Source organism: Sinocyclocheilus grahami, unplaced genomic scaffold, assembly GCF_001515645.1.
Source record: "Sinocyclocheilus grahami isolate Dianchi unplaced genomic scaffold, SAMN03320097.WGS_v1.1 scaffold306.1, whole genome shotgun sequence".
Classification (NCBI taxonomy): Eukaryota; Metazoa; Chordata; class Actinopteri; order Cypriniformes; family Cyprinidae; genus Sinocyclocheilus; species Sinocyclocheilus grahami.
Genome location: NW_015505485.1, coordinates 236,051 through 252,558, shown reverse-complemented (window position 1 = coordinate 252,558; position 16,508 = coordinate 236,051). Strand labels below are relative to the sequence as shown.

At 38.7% G+C, this 16,508-nt stretch overlaps 2 protein-coding genes across 2 annotated transcripts in view; both read right to left on the bottom strand.

The window, feature by feature from the left end:
• The window catches only part of LOC107601446 (transmembrane anterior posterior transformation protein 1 homolog), a 23,915-nt gene extending 18,117 nt beyond the window's left edge, over positions 1 to 5,798 (bottom strand). The window contains exons 1-2 of the mRNA XM_016293629.1: positions 5,777 to 5,798; positions 3,833 to 3,981 (exon numbers count right to left, since the gene is read on the bottom strand). Of these exons, the coding sequence (XP_016149115.1) occupies positions 3,833 to 3,981; positions 5,777 to 5,798 (171 nt within the window). The remainder of the gene's footprint in view (positions 1 to 3,832; positions 3,982 to 5,776) is intronic.
• Positions 5,799 to 6,637: 839 nt separating this feature from the next.
• The window catches only part of LOC107601445 (LIM domain-binding protein 2-like), a 65,488-nt gene continuing 55,617 nt past the window's right edge, over positions 6,638 to 16,508 (bottom strand). Inside the window, exon 8 of the mRNA XM_016293628.1 lies at positions 6,638 to 7,972. Coding sequence (XP_016149114.1) covers positions 7,734 to 7,972 — 239 coding nt within the window. The 3' untranslated portion in view covers positions 6,638 to 7,733. The remainder of the gene's footprint in view (positions 7,973 to 16,508) is intronic.

Below are 16,508 nucleotides of genomic sequence, written 5' to 3'. Positions count from 1 at the left end.
CCATCGAGACGGGCTGGGTAGCTCAAGCCAGGCTCCCAGACACCGCGTAAGTGGCATCAACGGAACTACAGGCATACCCGCAGTGGGGCAGCGCGGAGGAACGCAGGGAACCGGCCCGGGCATCTCGGTGCCGGTCCGAGGCGGGGTCTGGGTGTGTGTAACACTGACCTGCGTTCGAGCAGAGGGTGCGTGGGTAGTCGGTTGGTTTGTCCTCCCGATCCGCCCACTGGCGAGAGAGGAGGGTGAGTGTGATACGCACTGGAACGTCCACAACCCCCCGTTCCCTCTGGCGACCCAGAAATAGAGGAATTGCTCTTTGTTGAGTATTTGGGTACCACCGACCGAAAGGTCAGTGGCGGAAAAAGATGTAAAGATTCTCCGCCCGGCCCTCCTCCGGGGGAGGGAGTGGTGGGCTTACCATCTCCTGAAGAGCAGGTCCCTCCACCTCTGGGTTGCCAGTCTCAGGGCCTCTTGCTCTTTTGCTTGCCACCAGGTTTGGCGAGGGCCTGGACGGGTGGGGTGGCTGCCCTGCGACCAGCTCCACGGCACAGCTTTGTTGGAGGCCGCAGGAGCGGCTTGGTGGTGGCAGGGGGGCCGCCCTCGGCGACGGCAGCAGCTGCACGCCATTAGGACACAACTGCATCGCAACCGACCGCTCCACCGGGGGGACCCTTGTAACCCCCTAGCTGCCCCACCATTGAGGGTGGTGAGGGAGGAGGAACCAGCAGATCAGTTTCCGTCAGTAAAAAGGTGCTGTCCACGACCTGTTGAGCTCCTCATGCACCTCCGGGAAGAAAGGCACCGAGGCGGGGCGCTGAGAACAAGCACGGACCACCCCGAGAACCAATAGAGCAACCTTGAGGGCTCGGGACACGGTGGAAGTCTCCGCTCGAGCCCTACCCCTACGGCGGCCCGGGAAAGCATAGTCATTATTTCTGGATCTGATTCAGGCATTGCTACAGTCCCGGAGGAGAGCAGCGCAGCCGAATCTTCCTCTCCAGAAAGCTCTGACTCACCCTCCGATGCTGCAATCGACATCTGGTCGTTGGGAGGAGCGCCAAAGGATATGGCTGATATGCCCAGCACGTTCCATTGGCAGCTCAACTGGCTGCGGAGTGCCTCAGACCGCCCGTGCTCCTGCCTGAAGTAGTCCCCCCTGGCTGCCACCATGAGGAGAACTAGACCAAGGCAGAGGCAACGGAACTCTGCCCCTTGAGGAAACGGAGCTTGGCCCGCGACTCCGAGATGATCATCTTCCCGCAATGAGAAGATGACTCATCCACAAACGCCACCTCAGCGTGCTACCTGCCCAGGCACGTGAGACAGCGATCGTGACCATCACCCAGCGCCAGGTAATGACCGCATCCAGAAACGCTCGGGTGATACGTTGTCTATGGCAAGACCCACATCGTCTTTACAAAGACGTAACGTCAAGTTTGCCAAGCAACGTTGTCTTTAAAAAGACGCACTTGAAATTGCTCTTTTAGGGGAAAAAGCTCTTTTAGCGTGCTGAGGCGCACAGGGGAGATGATCATCTGCAACACAAACAGGGGGTAGTGCAGCCTGATGTGTGCAACCCACTCGACACGGGAAACCACCACCGCTGAAGTGCCGTACCGCCAACACGAAGAGCTCTCCAAGAGTGTGCTGAACTCGTTCAGTCTTCTTCTCTCAGTAGAGTAGTCAGAAGCAGAACGATGTGATCGCTCGGCTCCGAAGCGAAAAGCTGAATATGCACTGCATCTGCTGCCTACTTATACTCACGCTGTGATCAGCGGCAGCTGGATGCAATAATCACATGCCAATGTGCATTGGCTCGTTTAGTTTACACTCAAAGTAGATTGGTCTCTCTAAGCGAGATCCCAATTTCGTCGGTCATCCGACGTGACGTCGAGAGTGACCGACTGAAAGGGAACCAGCTTTACTGACAAGATGCGCATTAAATATCGCATGCGATTTATCGTGCAGCTCTACTTTGCATTCACAGATTTCCACATATCCACTAACTCCTGCATACTCATTTATTAAACTTTTGGATAATATAACTAAATTAAGAATAAGAGTCATACATGTGATCAGCTAAAGACAAAAAAAAAAAAATTATATATATATATATTATTCAAAATATTATTGTTAAGCCCCATAAAGCACCATAAAGTTTTTGTGCACTTGATTCCAAGTCTTCTGAAGCCGTTCCAGTTTAATGTGAGGTTCAGATGAATATTTAAGTCGTTAAATAAGTTGACACAAACTCTGCTCTCCACTGCAGCTGTCTGTCATTCAGCGCATCACATTCGGTTACGACAGTCAAGACAATGAAACTCTCATCAAGATGATTCAATGCTCCTATTATTAAACTTGATCTGTAGATAAAGATCAATGGTTTTGCATAAAATGACTATCTTGCTGGAGTTTAGTGCCGTTTCTAAACACTGTTAAATTCTACCACTATGAATTGCTCTTCACACACGCATAACTGAAATTTAAGACTGTTTAAAGAAAAAAAGAATATAATACACTACGCATCAATATCTCTTCCCTTTGTGCTTTGAACTTTTCTATGCACGCTGTGACTCCATGTTGCTTCAAACGCATTATTCTGCACACGGGATGCTCATAAGAGCTTTGTGCCGCTCCGTATGAATTTTTTATATTATAATACTTTTGCGCAATGAAAGACTATTAATAGCCTTTCTTCTTCTGTCCCATCTATCATATGTTGCTGCCTCATTAATGTGCTATACATGTAAAAGAAATGCCTTTCATTTTATAGTATATATATTTACTTGATATTCATGAATGTATTTTACAACAATACACAGAGCAATGTGTAACATTTTACCAGATTTAGTCCTACACTTTTATTTGTTCCCCACAAAATGTTTTTTCCACTAAATGTTTAGATTTTATAAAACTATTGTGCACTCATGATTTTTCTAGAGTAACCTTTGCTGCTGAATTATCCACTAACCTAGTTTATAATAGTATTTTTGTCATAGACTGATGATGATATATTTTTTCATTTATTTTTCTTTATAATGAAGTTGTCTTTGCATTTAATCTTTTAGGCCAGTCGTGGCCTAATGGTTTGAGAGTCGGCCTTGTAACCAAAGGTCGCGGGTTCGAGTCTCAGGTCCGGCAGGGATTGTCGGTGGGGGGAGTGAATGTCCAGCACTCTCTTCCACTCTCAATACCATGACTGAGGTGAGACCCTTGAGCAAGTCACCGAAACCCCAAATGCTCCCTGGGCGCAGCCGCAAAAACAGCTGCCCACTGCTCCGGGTGTGTGTTCACAGTGTTTGTTCACTACTCACTGCTCTGTGTGTGCACTTAGATGGGTTAAATGCAGAGCACACATTCTGAGTATGGGACATCATACTTGGCCACACATCACGGCACATTTTTCACTTTAAAAGAGTGATGATCAGGTCAACACACAGAGGTATAGAAATTCTACATTGATTAAAATAAAATAAAAATTTAAATTCCTTGCTTTTAAACATTACCCTAAAGAGCTTTTATTATGGCAGAAAAATAGCTGGGAGACCTTAAAGCTTCTCTTTTGTCAACAACATATTTATAAAGGTTCTCATTACAAATTTGGGAAGTATCCATGCATTAAATATGTGTATTTGAAATGCATTTGAAAATGCAGCAATTTGTTTCCACAGTTTTACTTTATTCACATGGGTCATACTTCTGGTTAGAAAATATGGAAATATAACATCTGTGATAAGTGTGAAATGTTTGACCGTATTTGAAGGTGAAGTTTATCATTTCTGTGATTCTTTAGGTTACAGCCTAAAAGAAAGAAGAGCATTGTGGGCCTCACCCTCTCCAGCTCTTTGGGGATCCTCATGCAGGTGTACACCCTCTCCCTCCGCTCAGTGTACTTGGCCTCGTTGTGCTCCAGGAAGTAGCCCCTGGTGAGCTCTGCACACGTGAACCTCAGCAGAGACGGCCCGACAGAGTCATCCAAGTCTGTGGGGTAAAGAGCAAAAAACAAAACAAAAACAAGTGTTCAATGCTATTAAATTGAAGAGTCAACATTTATAGTGATCGACAAGCTCATTTCAGCAAAAATAGAACACATCACAATATATCCATAAAAGAAAGAATACAATTATTCAAATAACTGACAAGTGGCAAGAAATCAAGCATGTGAGTGGCAAAAAGGTAATAGTGACAGTCAGGCTAACTATTTAGCCAACATCTCTTCATTTGTGACCATGTGACCAATTAACTGATTCATGCAAAGTATGGTGACAGCCTTGTCACCTGACAATAGACATTTTCTGTGTTCAAATGACAAATTTTAGGGATTGTTTTTTAGTAAACTTAAAATGTTTTGTAAGTCATTTTGTCAGAAAAACTATTTTAAAGGTTGATTGAACTATCAAATATAGAAAAAGTTGTCACTAGGCCATTTAGTAGAAGCAGTTTAAAATAATAAAGAGCAAAAACGTACAATGTCATGTTTGGTGGTGAAGGTCCAGCTAACAGGCTGCTGAGTGTGCTCAGTTTGATGACTTATCACGCACTTGAATAATTTGTGTTTTAGTCAAAGCATTAGAACTTATGACGACAAATATTAGTTATTCAGAATAAACATGTTTTAGATCTATGTAGTGTTTTTGGTTACATCTTGTAAAGTTCTGTTATGTTTTAAGCCACCATTATAGTAATAAGTGTTCTCTTCAGCAAAGTTTCCTTCATTCAATATACAGAACTCATTTTGATCTATAAAAGTAACTCTAAATAACTTTTTCAACCTGCTACACAAGTTTGACAAATAATAAAGTTATACATCACTATTACAGCAAATGCTTATCTTAACTTGAAGGGGTCATGAACTGCCTTCGTTTTTTTATTTTGTACTGTTCTCTGAGGTCCACTTATGATCTTATCAAGATTTTTACATCAAAAAACATCATAATTTAGAAGTAATAAGCTATTTTCTGTCCTGTTTTGACCCCCCACATTGGAACGCTCTGTTTGAATAGGCGTAGCAGATTGTAGACTCAGAAGTAAACGCCCACTGCTATGATTGGCTAGCAGTTGTGTATGTTTGATAGCCTACATCCTTCATAGATGAACGCTGTTGTGATTTAGGTAAAAACGCGTAAATACACCGTACATATCAAACGATCTGTAATAACAGACAAAGCAATAATGACCACGCAATAAAAATAAAGTTCACTTCATTAAAAATAAAGTTAATCCACTTTTTCCTCGTGTTGGCATCAGAAGGAAGACAGCGATGTAGAAGCAGGCGTTGATCTTCTTCTGCGGAGGCGGTGTTTAGCCACACTTTTCCGTCATAAAGTGGCACATTCCACAACCTGTCGTTTTGGCAGACTGGCTTCAATATAAGCGGTTTTTAGACTAACGAGAAAGTGTTATGTTCTCGAACTTACAGGATGTTTCTATAGTACAATGCCCTCTCATATGTCATGAGAATTTTGATTTCTCAGTTCATGACCCCTTTAAAATGCAAGCTTCCTGAACTTATCCTGAACCTTGAGTAGTTTTGACTGTGCAAAGTTCTGTATTGTGTTCTACAATATGTACTTCACAGAAGACTTTCTCTAGTTCTGTCTGTTAAAGTGCATCAGGTAAGGCAAGCGCATTATTGATGTTGTTAATTTTTTAATTGTCGGATTATTGTACAGTATGTAACAATGAATGACACAGTTTTGGCTGTCATGGTGTGTATATATATATTTTATATATATATATATATATATATATATATATGGCGCATTTATAAATATACAAAACACAGGCAAGAAACTCATCTTGCATATTTAATATCGAACACAGGGTGGTGCCATTGAGACTTTTACATTTTAAGAGGAGCAAGATGAAGTGCGGTTGATTTACCTGGATGCGGTCAAAACTGCATTGTAATGGCAATTGTTGATAGATCGGTGAGATCTGCACCTGTCTTCCTTAAATCAGGTCAGAGCAATATAGAAAACATGATGGAAATGTTGTGCAAAATAAAACTTGAGTAAGCGGGGGCAGAAATATTGCGGCCAAAGGTTTTGTAAGCACAATTTATTGGCACACAAAATGGCAACGCATACATACAAGACTTAGGATATGACACAAACAACAGCTCTGCTAAATATTTTACAATCTGTGCAGAATTTCAATAATACAAGGTTTAAACAGTGGTGGGCTGATATTGTCTTGTAATTTTGTTGGTTTTGGAAATATCTTAAGTCTTTGTGATAATATTCAGGAAATATGTTTTGTAATGACAAAATACAGGAACAAAGAATCTGATTAATAAAAAAAAATATTTGGCTGTTTATCATCATCATCATCCCTGTAATCTTCAATAAAGCACACTGCAACTCTTAAAGGGACTTTAAGAAACGTTTCCAAATGAACAGTATATATGAAAAAATGAAAACAAACTCTAGCTACAGAAATGACCTAAAGCTGTATAAAACTGAACACATCATTTGATAGAAGGGCATTCCATTTTTTTTGAATGATGATTTTTAAATAAAAAGGCTGTTTTCCTGTTTAGTCTGAAGCTAGACATAACGAATGTTATTTAAACTCATACAAAGCAAACGAACAGTAAATTTAAAAGGTAATGTACTCATTTCTCAGTATGGTGTTACTTCCTGAGTATGAAATCCATTATTCAGATAAAAAAAAAAAAAGGTCAAACAAGAAGTAAACGTCAAAACAGCTGCCGTTTACATCAAGGTCTGATGACTTCAGTGACATCAGATGAAGCAGAATGCATTTTTATTGTCACAACCCTGGTTACTGTGCTTCCAAAATGATAACCAAAGTCCAACATGACCTCAAAAGTCTGGAAATAAACATGTTACCAATTTTGAAATGTCATGCAGAAACATATTCCATTATGAAAATAAGTCAATACAGGGAGATAGGCGAAAGATGGACAAATATGCTTCTCATATGTGCCTGCCTGTCAATCAAGAAACTCCTAATCTCGATGGTACAGTACAAGGAGAATATAGAATAATCACAAATTAATAAAAAAACACAAACTCTGAAATCAAAAAGGAATTTTTTAATTAAAGTACACTCTTTAAATGGCAACTGGTGATGTTTTTTCTTTCAATGCAAGCTATCTTTGTTAATACAGTCTGTTGTGTTGAAGGAAAGCAAGGCGGTTCACTTTTAATTGAAAGCAGAGGGGAAAAGACAATAGCCAAACGAATTTCCAATAAAAATGCAAATGTTCAGGGATTGGTCTCAGTGGATGCCTCTGCAGTCCCAGTCTCCAGTGAGAAGAAAGCCAACATAACCGTCTCTTCAGCGATTGGTTGATGTCGAGTGTGGTTGCCAACTGGAGTCACTATGGAGATGTGTGATGAACTGCAAGACTGGTACATCTTTTACATTGATTATTGGACTAAAGTTGTCCCAAATTCAGGTCTCTGTTAATTCAGATTCAGCCTTGATAAAGTCGAGTTCCTCCAAGAGTCACATTTCTTGGGCTGCTTTGTTGCCTAGCTAGATGATTTTTAAAAAATCCAGTGAGCAAATATTGCTGCCAAAGTTTGGTCTGTGAAGCTCTTAAACGTTACCCAAATTAAGAAGTGGAACCATCAGTTTCTGGTGAAAATGGATGACATCATTGACACCAGCACATGGGATTTACATCATCGAGGGTAAAAAATGAGGTCAGAGAGAAAGAGCGCCGCCCTGGTGGTTTAACGGGGCATTGCACGTGTTGTCTCCTACTGAGAGGGCTGTGAGGCCGTACTCTCTGGCTTGCTGTCTTGTCCTGTGGGTGGCTTGCTGTTCCAGGGACCATTGTTGCCGAGCGCCGGTGAGCTCGTGAAGTCATCGTCATCGTCCAGGCCATTGTTGGCATCATATTGTGTGTTTTCTAGTCGCGTGATCAGACGCTCGTCCTCATCGCCAAACTCCCCGCCCATCAGAGTGGGTTCACCTACCACCATCACATCCTGCAATACATACAGTTATACAGTCAAAAACCTAAGAAAAGAACAACAATATAAGGCAGGTTTCATATATATGAAGAAACTTTGGGTACAGATGAAGAGAAAACAATCTGCAAGAAAAACTAGATGAAGGAATAATTGTAGACTGACCAGACCTAGACTTACATTAGTCAACACTACCTGTGGTGGATGGTGAAGGACCGGTTTGGTGTTTGAAATCGCTAACCTTGACCTTAGCAAGTATACCAGTAAAAAATTTTAAATTATGGTTGGGAAAATCATTTGTATTCATATTAAAATTAAATGTTTATATATATATGAGAAATGTATTACATTAAAATATAATATATAAAAATAGATGTGATTACTTGTGATTACATTGTGTGATTAGGTACAATTAACTTTTTAAATAGTATTTTTATGTCTTCAAATAATTAATATAAACATATTTATAAAAATGTTATATATTAGAAATATATTAAATAATATAAAAAAACTGATGCTATTAATTTAGATTAAATTATGATGAGTTAGAATGTTTAAATTTTATTTTAATGTGTAAAATAATGTATATAAATATATTCATTTATAAAATATATTTAAAAAAATATAATACATAAAATAGATGTGTTTCATTATGTCAAGATGTGATAATTGCAATCAATTGTGTGATTAATTAGTTACAATGTTTTAATCTATTCACAGCCTCACAATATCATATCTGGAGCTTTGTTCTAGTGCAGTCTTCTGTTCTTTACTTTCTCTCTCTAGTCTCTAGTTGAATTCTCAGGCTTAACTGATCAGTTAACTGGAGCACATGCTTCACTGATCATGTGTGTCGACACACTGCACCATGGGAGCTCTTAAACTTTATCTGTCTCCCTCTCTGTCTACTCTTTTTCTAGCTTCTATTCTATGTACGATTGCCATTTGTCCCATACAGAATTGTCCTGTATTTAAGGGAACAGATTATTAGATCCATATTTGATCCTTATGGGGCAGAACTACATCAGCATATGTACGTTGGGATCCCACAATCCATATGCGTGAGCAAACACAGATGAGACACATGGATGAAAACTCAAAAACACTAATTTCTTTATACAAACCCAATTCCAAAAAAGTTGGGACACTGTACAAATTGTGAGTAAAAAAGGAATGGAATAATTTACAAATCTCATAAACTTATATTTTATTCACAATAGAATATAGACAACATATCAAATGTTGAAAGTGAGACATTTTGAAATGTCATGCCAAATATTGGCTCATTTTGGATTTCATGAGAGCTACACATTCCAAAAAAGTTGGGACAGGTAGCAATAAGAGGCCGGAAAAGTTAAATGTACATATAAGGAACAGCTGGAGGACCAATTTGCAACTTATTAGGTCAATTGGCAGCATGATTGGGTATAAAAAGAGCCTCTCAGAGTGGCAGTGTCTCTCAGAAGTCAAGATGAGCAGAGGATCACCAATTCCCCCAATGCTGCGGCGAAAAATAGTGGAGCAATATCAGAAAGGAGTTTCTCAGAGAAAAATTGCAAAGAGTTTGAAGTTATCATCATCTATAGTGCATAATATCATCCAAAGATTCAGAGAATCTGGAACAATCTCTGTGCGTAAGGGTCAAGGCCGGAAAACCATACTGGATGCCCGTGATCTTCGGGCCCTTAGACGGCACTGCATCACATACAGGAATGTTACTGTAATGGAAATCACAACATGGGCTCAGGTATACTTCCAGAAAACATTGTCGGTGAACACAACCCACCGTGCCATTCGCCGTTGCCGGCTAAAACTCTATAGGTCAAAAAAGAAGCCATATCTAAACATGATCCAGAAGCGCAGGCGTTTTCTCTGGGCCAAGGCTCATTTAAAATGGACTGTGGCAAAGTGAAAAACTGTTCTGTGGTCAGACGAATCAAAATTTGAAGTTATTTTTGGAAAACTGGGACGCCATGTCATCCGGAATAAAGAGGACAAGGACAACCCAAGTTGTTATCAGCGCTCAGTTCAGAAGCCTGCATCTCTGATGGTATGGGGTTGCATGAGTGCGTGTGGCATGGGCAGCTTACACATCTGGAAAGGCACCATCAATGCTGAAAGGTATATCCAAGTTCTAGAACAACATATGCTCCCATCCAGACGTCGTCTCTTTCAGGGAAGACCTTGCATTTTCCAACATGACAATGCCAGACCACATACTGCATCAATTACAACATCATGGCTGCGTAGAAGGATCCGGGTACTGAAATGGCCAGCCTGCAGTCCAGATCTTTCACCCATAGAAAACATTTGGCGCATCATAAAGAGGAAGATGCGATAAAGAAGACCTAAGACAGTTGAGCAACTAGAAGCTTGTATTAGACAAGAATGGGACAACATTCCTATTCTTAAACTTGAGCAACTTGTCTCCTCAGTCCCCAGACGTTTGCAGACTGTTATAAAAAGAAGAGGGGATGCCACACAGTGGTAAACATGGCCTTGTCCCAACTTTTTTGAGATGTGTTGATGCCATGAAATTTAAAATCAACTTATTTTTCCCTTAAAATGATACATTTTCTCAGTTTAAACATTTGATATGTCATCTATGTTGTATTCTGAATAAAATATTGAAATTGGAAACTTCCACATTGCATTCTGTTTTTATTCACAATTTGTACAGTGTCCCAACTTTTTTTGGTTTGTAGGTAACGAGTGTTCAACAGATAATTTTGCTTCCCAGCTTTAGCATCAGGTGAATTTGCATTTAGCACGGTGCATTAATATCCATTTTGCTGAGACCCATTAATGTGGCCAAGTGTAAATGAAATGTGCATATCCAATCAGACAGCAATCCAGTCGATCAAGATGCAAGAAGTGACTAAATGTAAATAGATTGACGAAAGTACTGCTGCAAGAAAAAAGTACATATGGAAAAATGTTGTACTGTTCATCAGAATGTTTTGGTCAAATGCAGAGACAATTTGTCCACTTTCAGCTTCTTGTGCATTTTTTCCACTGGATTTGTAGCTTTTAAAATGTCTAAAATATATTTTAAAACAAATTAATTGTGAATTTTTCCACTGGATTTATTGTTTTACATTTTTTAATTAAAATGTCTAAAATGGAATTAAAAATGCTGAGTCTGTTGATAATGAAATATGTATGCACAGTTAAACTGAAATGTGTATAGTGTGTGTCTCTTTAGTATGACATTATAATTCATTGATTTTTTAAATAACAGACGCAATGAAATTGAATGTCAGTGAGCCAAAATCAATGTGATTGAATCTCAAATGTATTTTAGCACTCAATTTATATTTTTGCCTAAATTAAACGGCAAATGTGCAATCAAGAAACTGAAAGAAGCCCAGTAACACTTTACAATTAGGTTATATAATACAGTTTAATAACCTGCATTTATTAATCTTAGCTAATGATAATTTATGCATACACTTATTTGCTCAAAGTAATATATATGGAAAATATGATTACAATTTAAATTGTTTTCTATTTTAATATATAATTTATGTGACATCCCAGACACCACCAATTCATCTGTGCACCAATTATATCACATATCATTGTTTCTCCCAGGCTGTCAAGAGTTTTTTGGACTCAACTACACTCCATTATTTAAAACAATAGATGATGATCTTCAACGCTAGATGAACCTACCACTATCTATTATGGGCAGAATATCAGTAATTAAAATGACTATACTCCCTAAATTAAACTTTATTTACAATGACACCAACACAACCCTTTCCTGGTTTAAATCACTAGATTCAATCATTACCAAATTCTACTGGAAAAACAAGACCCCAAGAATTAAATTGACTACCCTACAGACACCAAAAATACAAGGACTTGACGCACCACATTTTTACCACTACTTTCTGGCCAATCAGCTCCAAAATATACACAAATGGATTCACCCTGACTCATCAGAAAGCACATGGCTAGATGTTGAACAAACAATTTGTAAGGACATTAACAATTCAGAATTACCCTTCTTCAATCAGACCATCAAAAATCATCACTGTTTTAAAATGCCGACAATAGCCGCAGCTCTGACAGCCTGGTGGAAATTTCCTCAAATCACAGACACTCCTCTTGCACCATCTAAATACACCCCGATCTGGAATAACCCAGATTTTACAGCTAACAAGAAGCCACTCAACATACCACATGGGCAGAAAAGGGCATCACACAACTTAAGCATATCTTTCATAATAATAACCTGGCACCATTCTCCCACTTGGTCCAGAAATACGGCATTGGGAGTAATTGTGCACACACTGTCAGAGCTGTGTGAGATCACTACCATACTGCTTTTGTGGGGGTGGGTAGGGGTGTTCATTTTTTTCCCCCATAGGTTTTTAACATTCTAAAAGCTCTTTATTCCAAAGATACTACAAGCTAGTCAGTGTATTCAGCAGGTGCAATGTATTCTAAGTTGCTTCAGAAGTATTGCAAGTATTACATACAACAATAAAACAGTGCACTGACATAAAAAAGGAAATTTACTTTTGGTACTTAAGTACTTTTAAAAGCAAGTACTTCTGTACTTTTACTTAAGTAAAAATCTGTCTTTACAACTTTTACTTGTAATGGAGTAATATTTGACCAGCAGTATCTGTACTTTCACTAAAGTAATGGAGTTGAGTACTTTGTCCGCCTCTGCTTAAAGGCAGGTGTGTTAAGGCAAGTTGGAGCTAAACTCTGCAGGACACCGGCACTTTCCCCTCCAATCTCTGCACTAATTAATATATCTTCCTCAAAAAAACTACTCTCTAAAATATACAGAATGATATCAAAATCAGACAATGCATTAAGTTGACCAAATGTTAAATGGGAATCAGACTTATCTATTACTCCCGATGCTGCCTTCTGGACACAAATCTGCAAACATACCTACTTCATGACAAAAAAATGCCAACCTGCAACTTATACAGTATAAAGTACTTAATAGATTTCACCTAACTGGACGAATTATTTAAAATGGGTTTTACTTCAGAAACATGCTCATATTGTACACAAAACACCACAGACACCTATTTTCGCGCCATTTGGCATTGCACCTCAATTTAAAAAAATTGGGGAAAACGTTACTGACTCACTATCCAACCTTATGGGATGTCACATCCCATTGTCTCCCTCCCTCTGTATATTAGGTGACATATCCATAATCAATTTAAACAATACAAATAGTTAATTACTCCTAGTGGCTCTAACTATCGCCAAGAAAACTATCCTCATGAACTGGAAATCAAGGAACACCATACATATTACATCTTGGAAAAACTTACTAATAGAGTACATCTCCATGGAAAACCTGTGAACTTCCACTCAAAATAATACAATAGAATTACACCCCTCTTGGTTAGCTCTCATAAACTTCCATCAATCATGAATCCGCTGACCCTCTTTGTCTGAAGCCATCCTCAATTACCTTCTTTCTGACCTTCTGATCTTCATCAATATCTAAACAAGATTGGGGGAGGGGGGTTAGGAGGAGGTAGCAACAATGGCTAATATCAAACCTAATTAAATACTTATAAAAGATTAAATTAATTTTTATTTATTTTTTCTCTCTCTCTTTCATTCTGTCTCTCTCTCCCCACTCTCGTTTTCTTTTTTTTTCTGTGTGGTTCGGATTAGTTGTGGGTGGGTGTGATGTGGGGTTGGGGACCTTGTACATCCAGCTTGTACCAGCTTTGCCCTGGACTTCTTGCCTCTGGCTGGTTCAGCACTACATGCCTGGTTTTTTTAATGCCTCACATATTAGATGATATACATGCATTTATTGGAACATAAGCAAGGGAAAGAGTGGGGGAACAAAAACATACATACGTGTGTATATATATATATGTGTGTGTATGTGTGTGTATATATATGTGTGTATGTGTGTGTGTGTGTGTGTGTGTGTGTGTGTATGTATGTATAACAAACACACAGGGTAAGTGTGACGTGAGCATGGGGACCTGGGCTTTGCACTGGGCTGGTTTCACGCTGCACGTCATGCTTTTTTAATGCATCTCATCAAAATAATACAATAGAATTACACCCCTCTTGGTTAGCTCTCATAAACTTCCATCAATCATGAATCCGCTGACCCTCTTTGTCTGAAGCCATCCTCAATTACCTTCTTTCTGACCTTCTGATCTTCATCAATATCTAAACAAGATTGGGGGAGGGGGGTTAGGAGGAGGTAGCAACAATGGCTAATATCAAACCTAATTAAATACTTATAAAAGATTAAATTAATTTTTATTTATTTTTTCTCTCTCTCTTTCATTCTGTCTCTCTCTCCCCACTCTCGTTTTCTTTTTTTTTCTGTGTGGTTCGGATTAGTTGTGGGTGGGTGTGATGTGGGGTTGGGGACCTTGTACATCCAGCTTGTACCAGCTTTGCCCTGGACTTCTTGCCTCTGGCTGGTTCAGCACTACATGCCTGGTTTTTTTAATGCCTCACATATTAGATGATATACATGCATTTATTGGAACATAAGCAAGGGAAAGAGTGGGGGAACAAAAACATACATACGTGTGTATATATATATATGTGTGTGTATGTGTGTGTATATATATGTGTGTATGTGTGTGTGTGTGTGTGTGTGTGTGTGTGTATGTATGTATAACAAACACACAGGGTAAGTGTGACGTGAGCATGGGGACCTGGGCTTTGCACTGGGCTGGTTTCACGCTGCACGTCATGCTTTTTTAATGCATCTCACACTAGTTGACACACATATACGTCTATAACAAAATTAATAATAAACACATCAAAAAAACAAAAAACAAAACAAAAACAAAAACAAACAAACAAAAAAATATATATATAGGGTAAGCATGGCATGTATGTGGCGGCCAGGGGTGGGACTTTGGGCCCTGTGCCCCACAACACCTCTCCTTGATGGCCTGTCGTAGGGTGACATGGGCGGGGGGCCCAACTCATGCTGTGCTCATAGAGGGCCCAGAGGCAGCCTTACAATTTCTCACTATTTATAGCTTTATTATTATTATTATTATTGTTGTTGTTGTTGGTGCTGTTATTATTACTACTACTACCATTATTATTATTATTACTATTTGTCCTCTTCCTGATTCTCCAACCTGCCCCTGGTTCCTGATGAATGAGTTTATTGTTAATATTGCTATTATTGCTACTATTACTAATTACTAATTAATACTATTATTTTGCTACTTGTCATCTTCCACAACCTCCAACTTTCCCCTCATTTCTGATTAATTGAGTTCATTATTATTATTATTATTTAATTAATTTATTTTTTAATAATATTTAAAAAAAAATATTATTATTATTATTGCTGTTACTATTACTATTATTACTTATCACCTTCCTCATCCTCCATCCTCTGATTTTTGTTATTAATGCTATTATTATCATCATTATTACTATTGTCATCATTACTATTACGGTTTTCTACTATTGTTATGTCTGTTGTACTTTTCTACATGTTCCTTTGCTTATATACTTCCACCCCTCACACCCAGTCACACTAACACACACACACACACACACACACACACACACACAAATCATGTTGGCAGTCATGTATGTTTTGTTGACCTGGGTTATTTTGTATTTGATTTGTCACCGCTAAATTGTATATCTGTTTGCATAATAATAAAAACAAAAAAAGTAATTTATTCCTGTGATGGAAAATCTGAAGACAGCCATTACTCCAGTCTTCAGTGACACATGAAGCTTCAGAAATCATTTTAATATGCTGATCTGCTGCTCAAGAAACTTTTTTAGTATTATTAATATCAGTTATCAACAGTTAGTGTAGCTTAATATTTTTGTGGGATCCGTGATATAATTTTTTTTTTCAAGTTTCTGATAGTTAATGCTGCCTTAATGCATAATGTTTACAATAGAACCTTAAACATTAAGTGCTTTTGGTCTAGGCCTACTTACAGTCGCTTATTTTCCTGTTCATTCTCAGTTTACTAGTTACTGTGAGAGTCCTCGTACCCTTCACGCTCCTGGCAGGCCCGGTTCTACGGGGGTGCTAGAGGGTGCTCAAAAACACCCTCAGTTAAAGCTGTATTAATGGCATTTTATTGCAGATTTGGTAAACTATCCAGTGCATTATGGTTTGCGCTCTGAAGATCGATTTCTATTTCAACTTGTTTTTGCAGCGTTGAGCATTGTAGCCCATCACAGACATATGTGTTGATTTCTTGAATCAGAAGCGTTTAAGTTAGAATTCACTGACCGCTGAAATTGCTGGAGTTTTTGTTCAGGTATTGTGTTCTACACAAATCATCTCATTAAAACAAAGTGTGGACGCGATGTAAATAAGAGATCTGTTGTGCAGTGTAGAGAACGTTATTGATAATAACGTGTCTTTGTAAGATCGCTATGAACTAAGATGAGTGACAGTTTTTTAGTTATTATGAACGGAGCGATCTTTGCGCAATAGCAATGGACACCACTAATATATATAGTATACTGTATATATAGCCTATATATATATATATATATATATATATATATATATATATATATATATAGATAGAGCACCCTCATTAT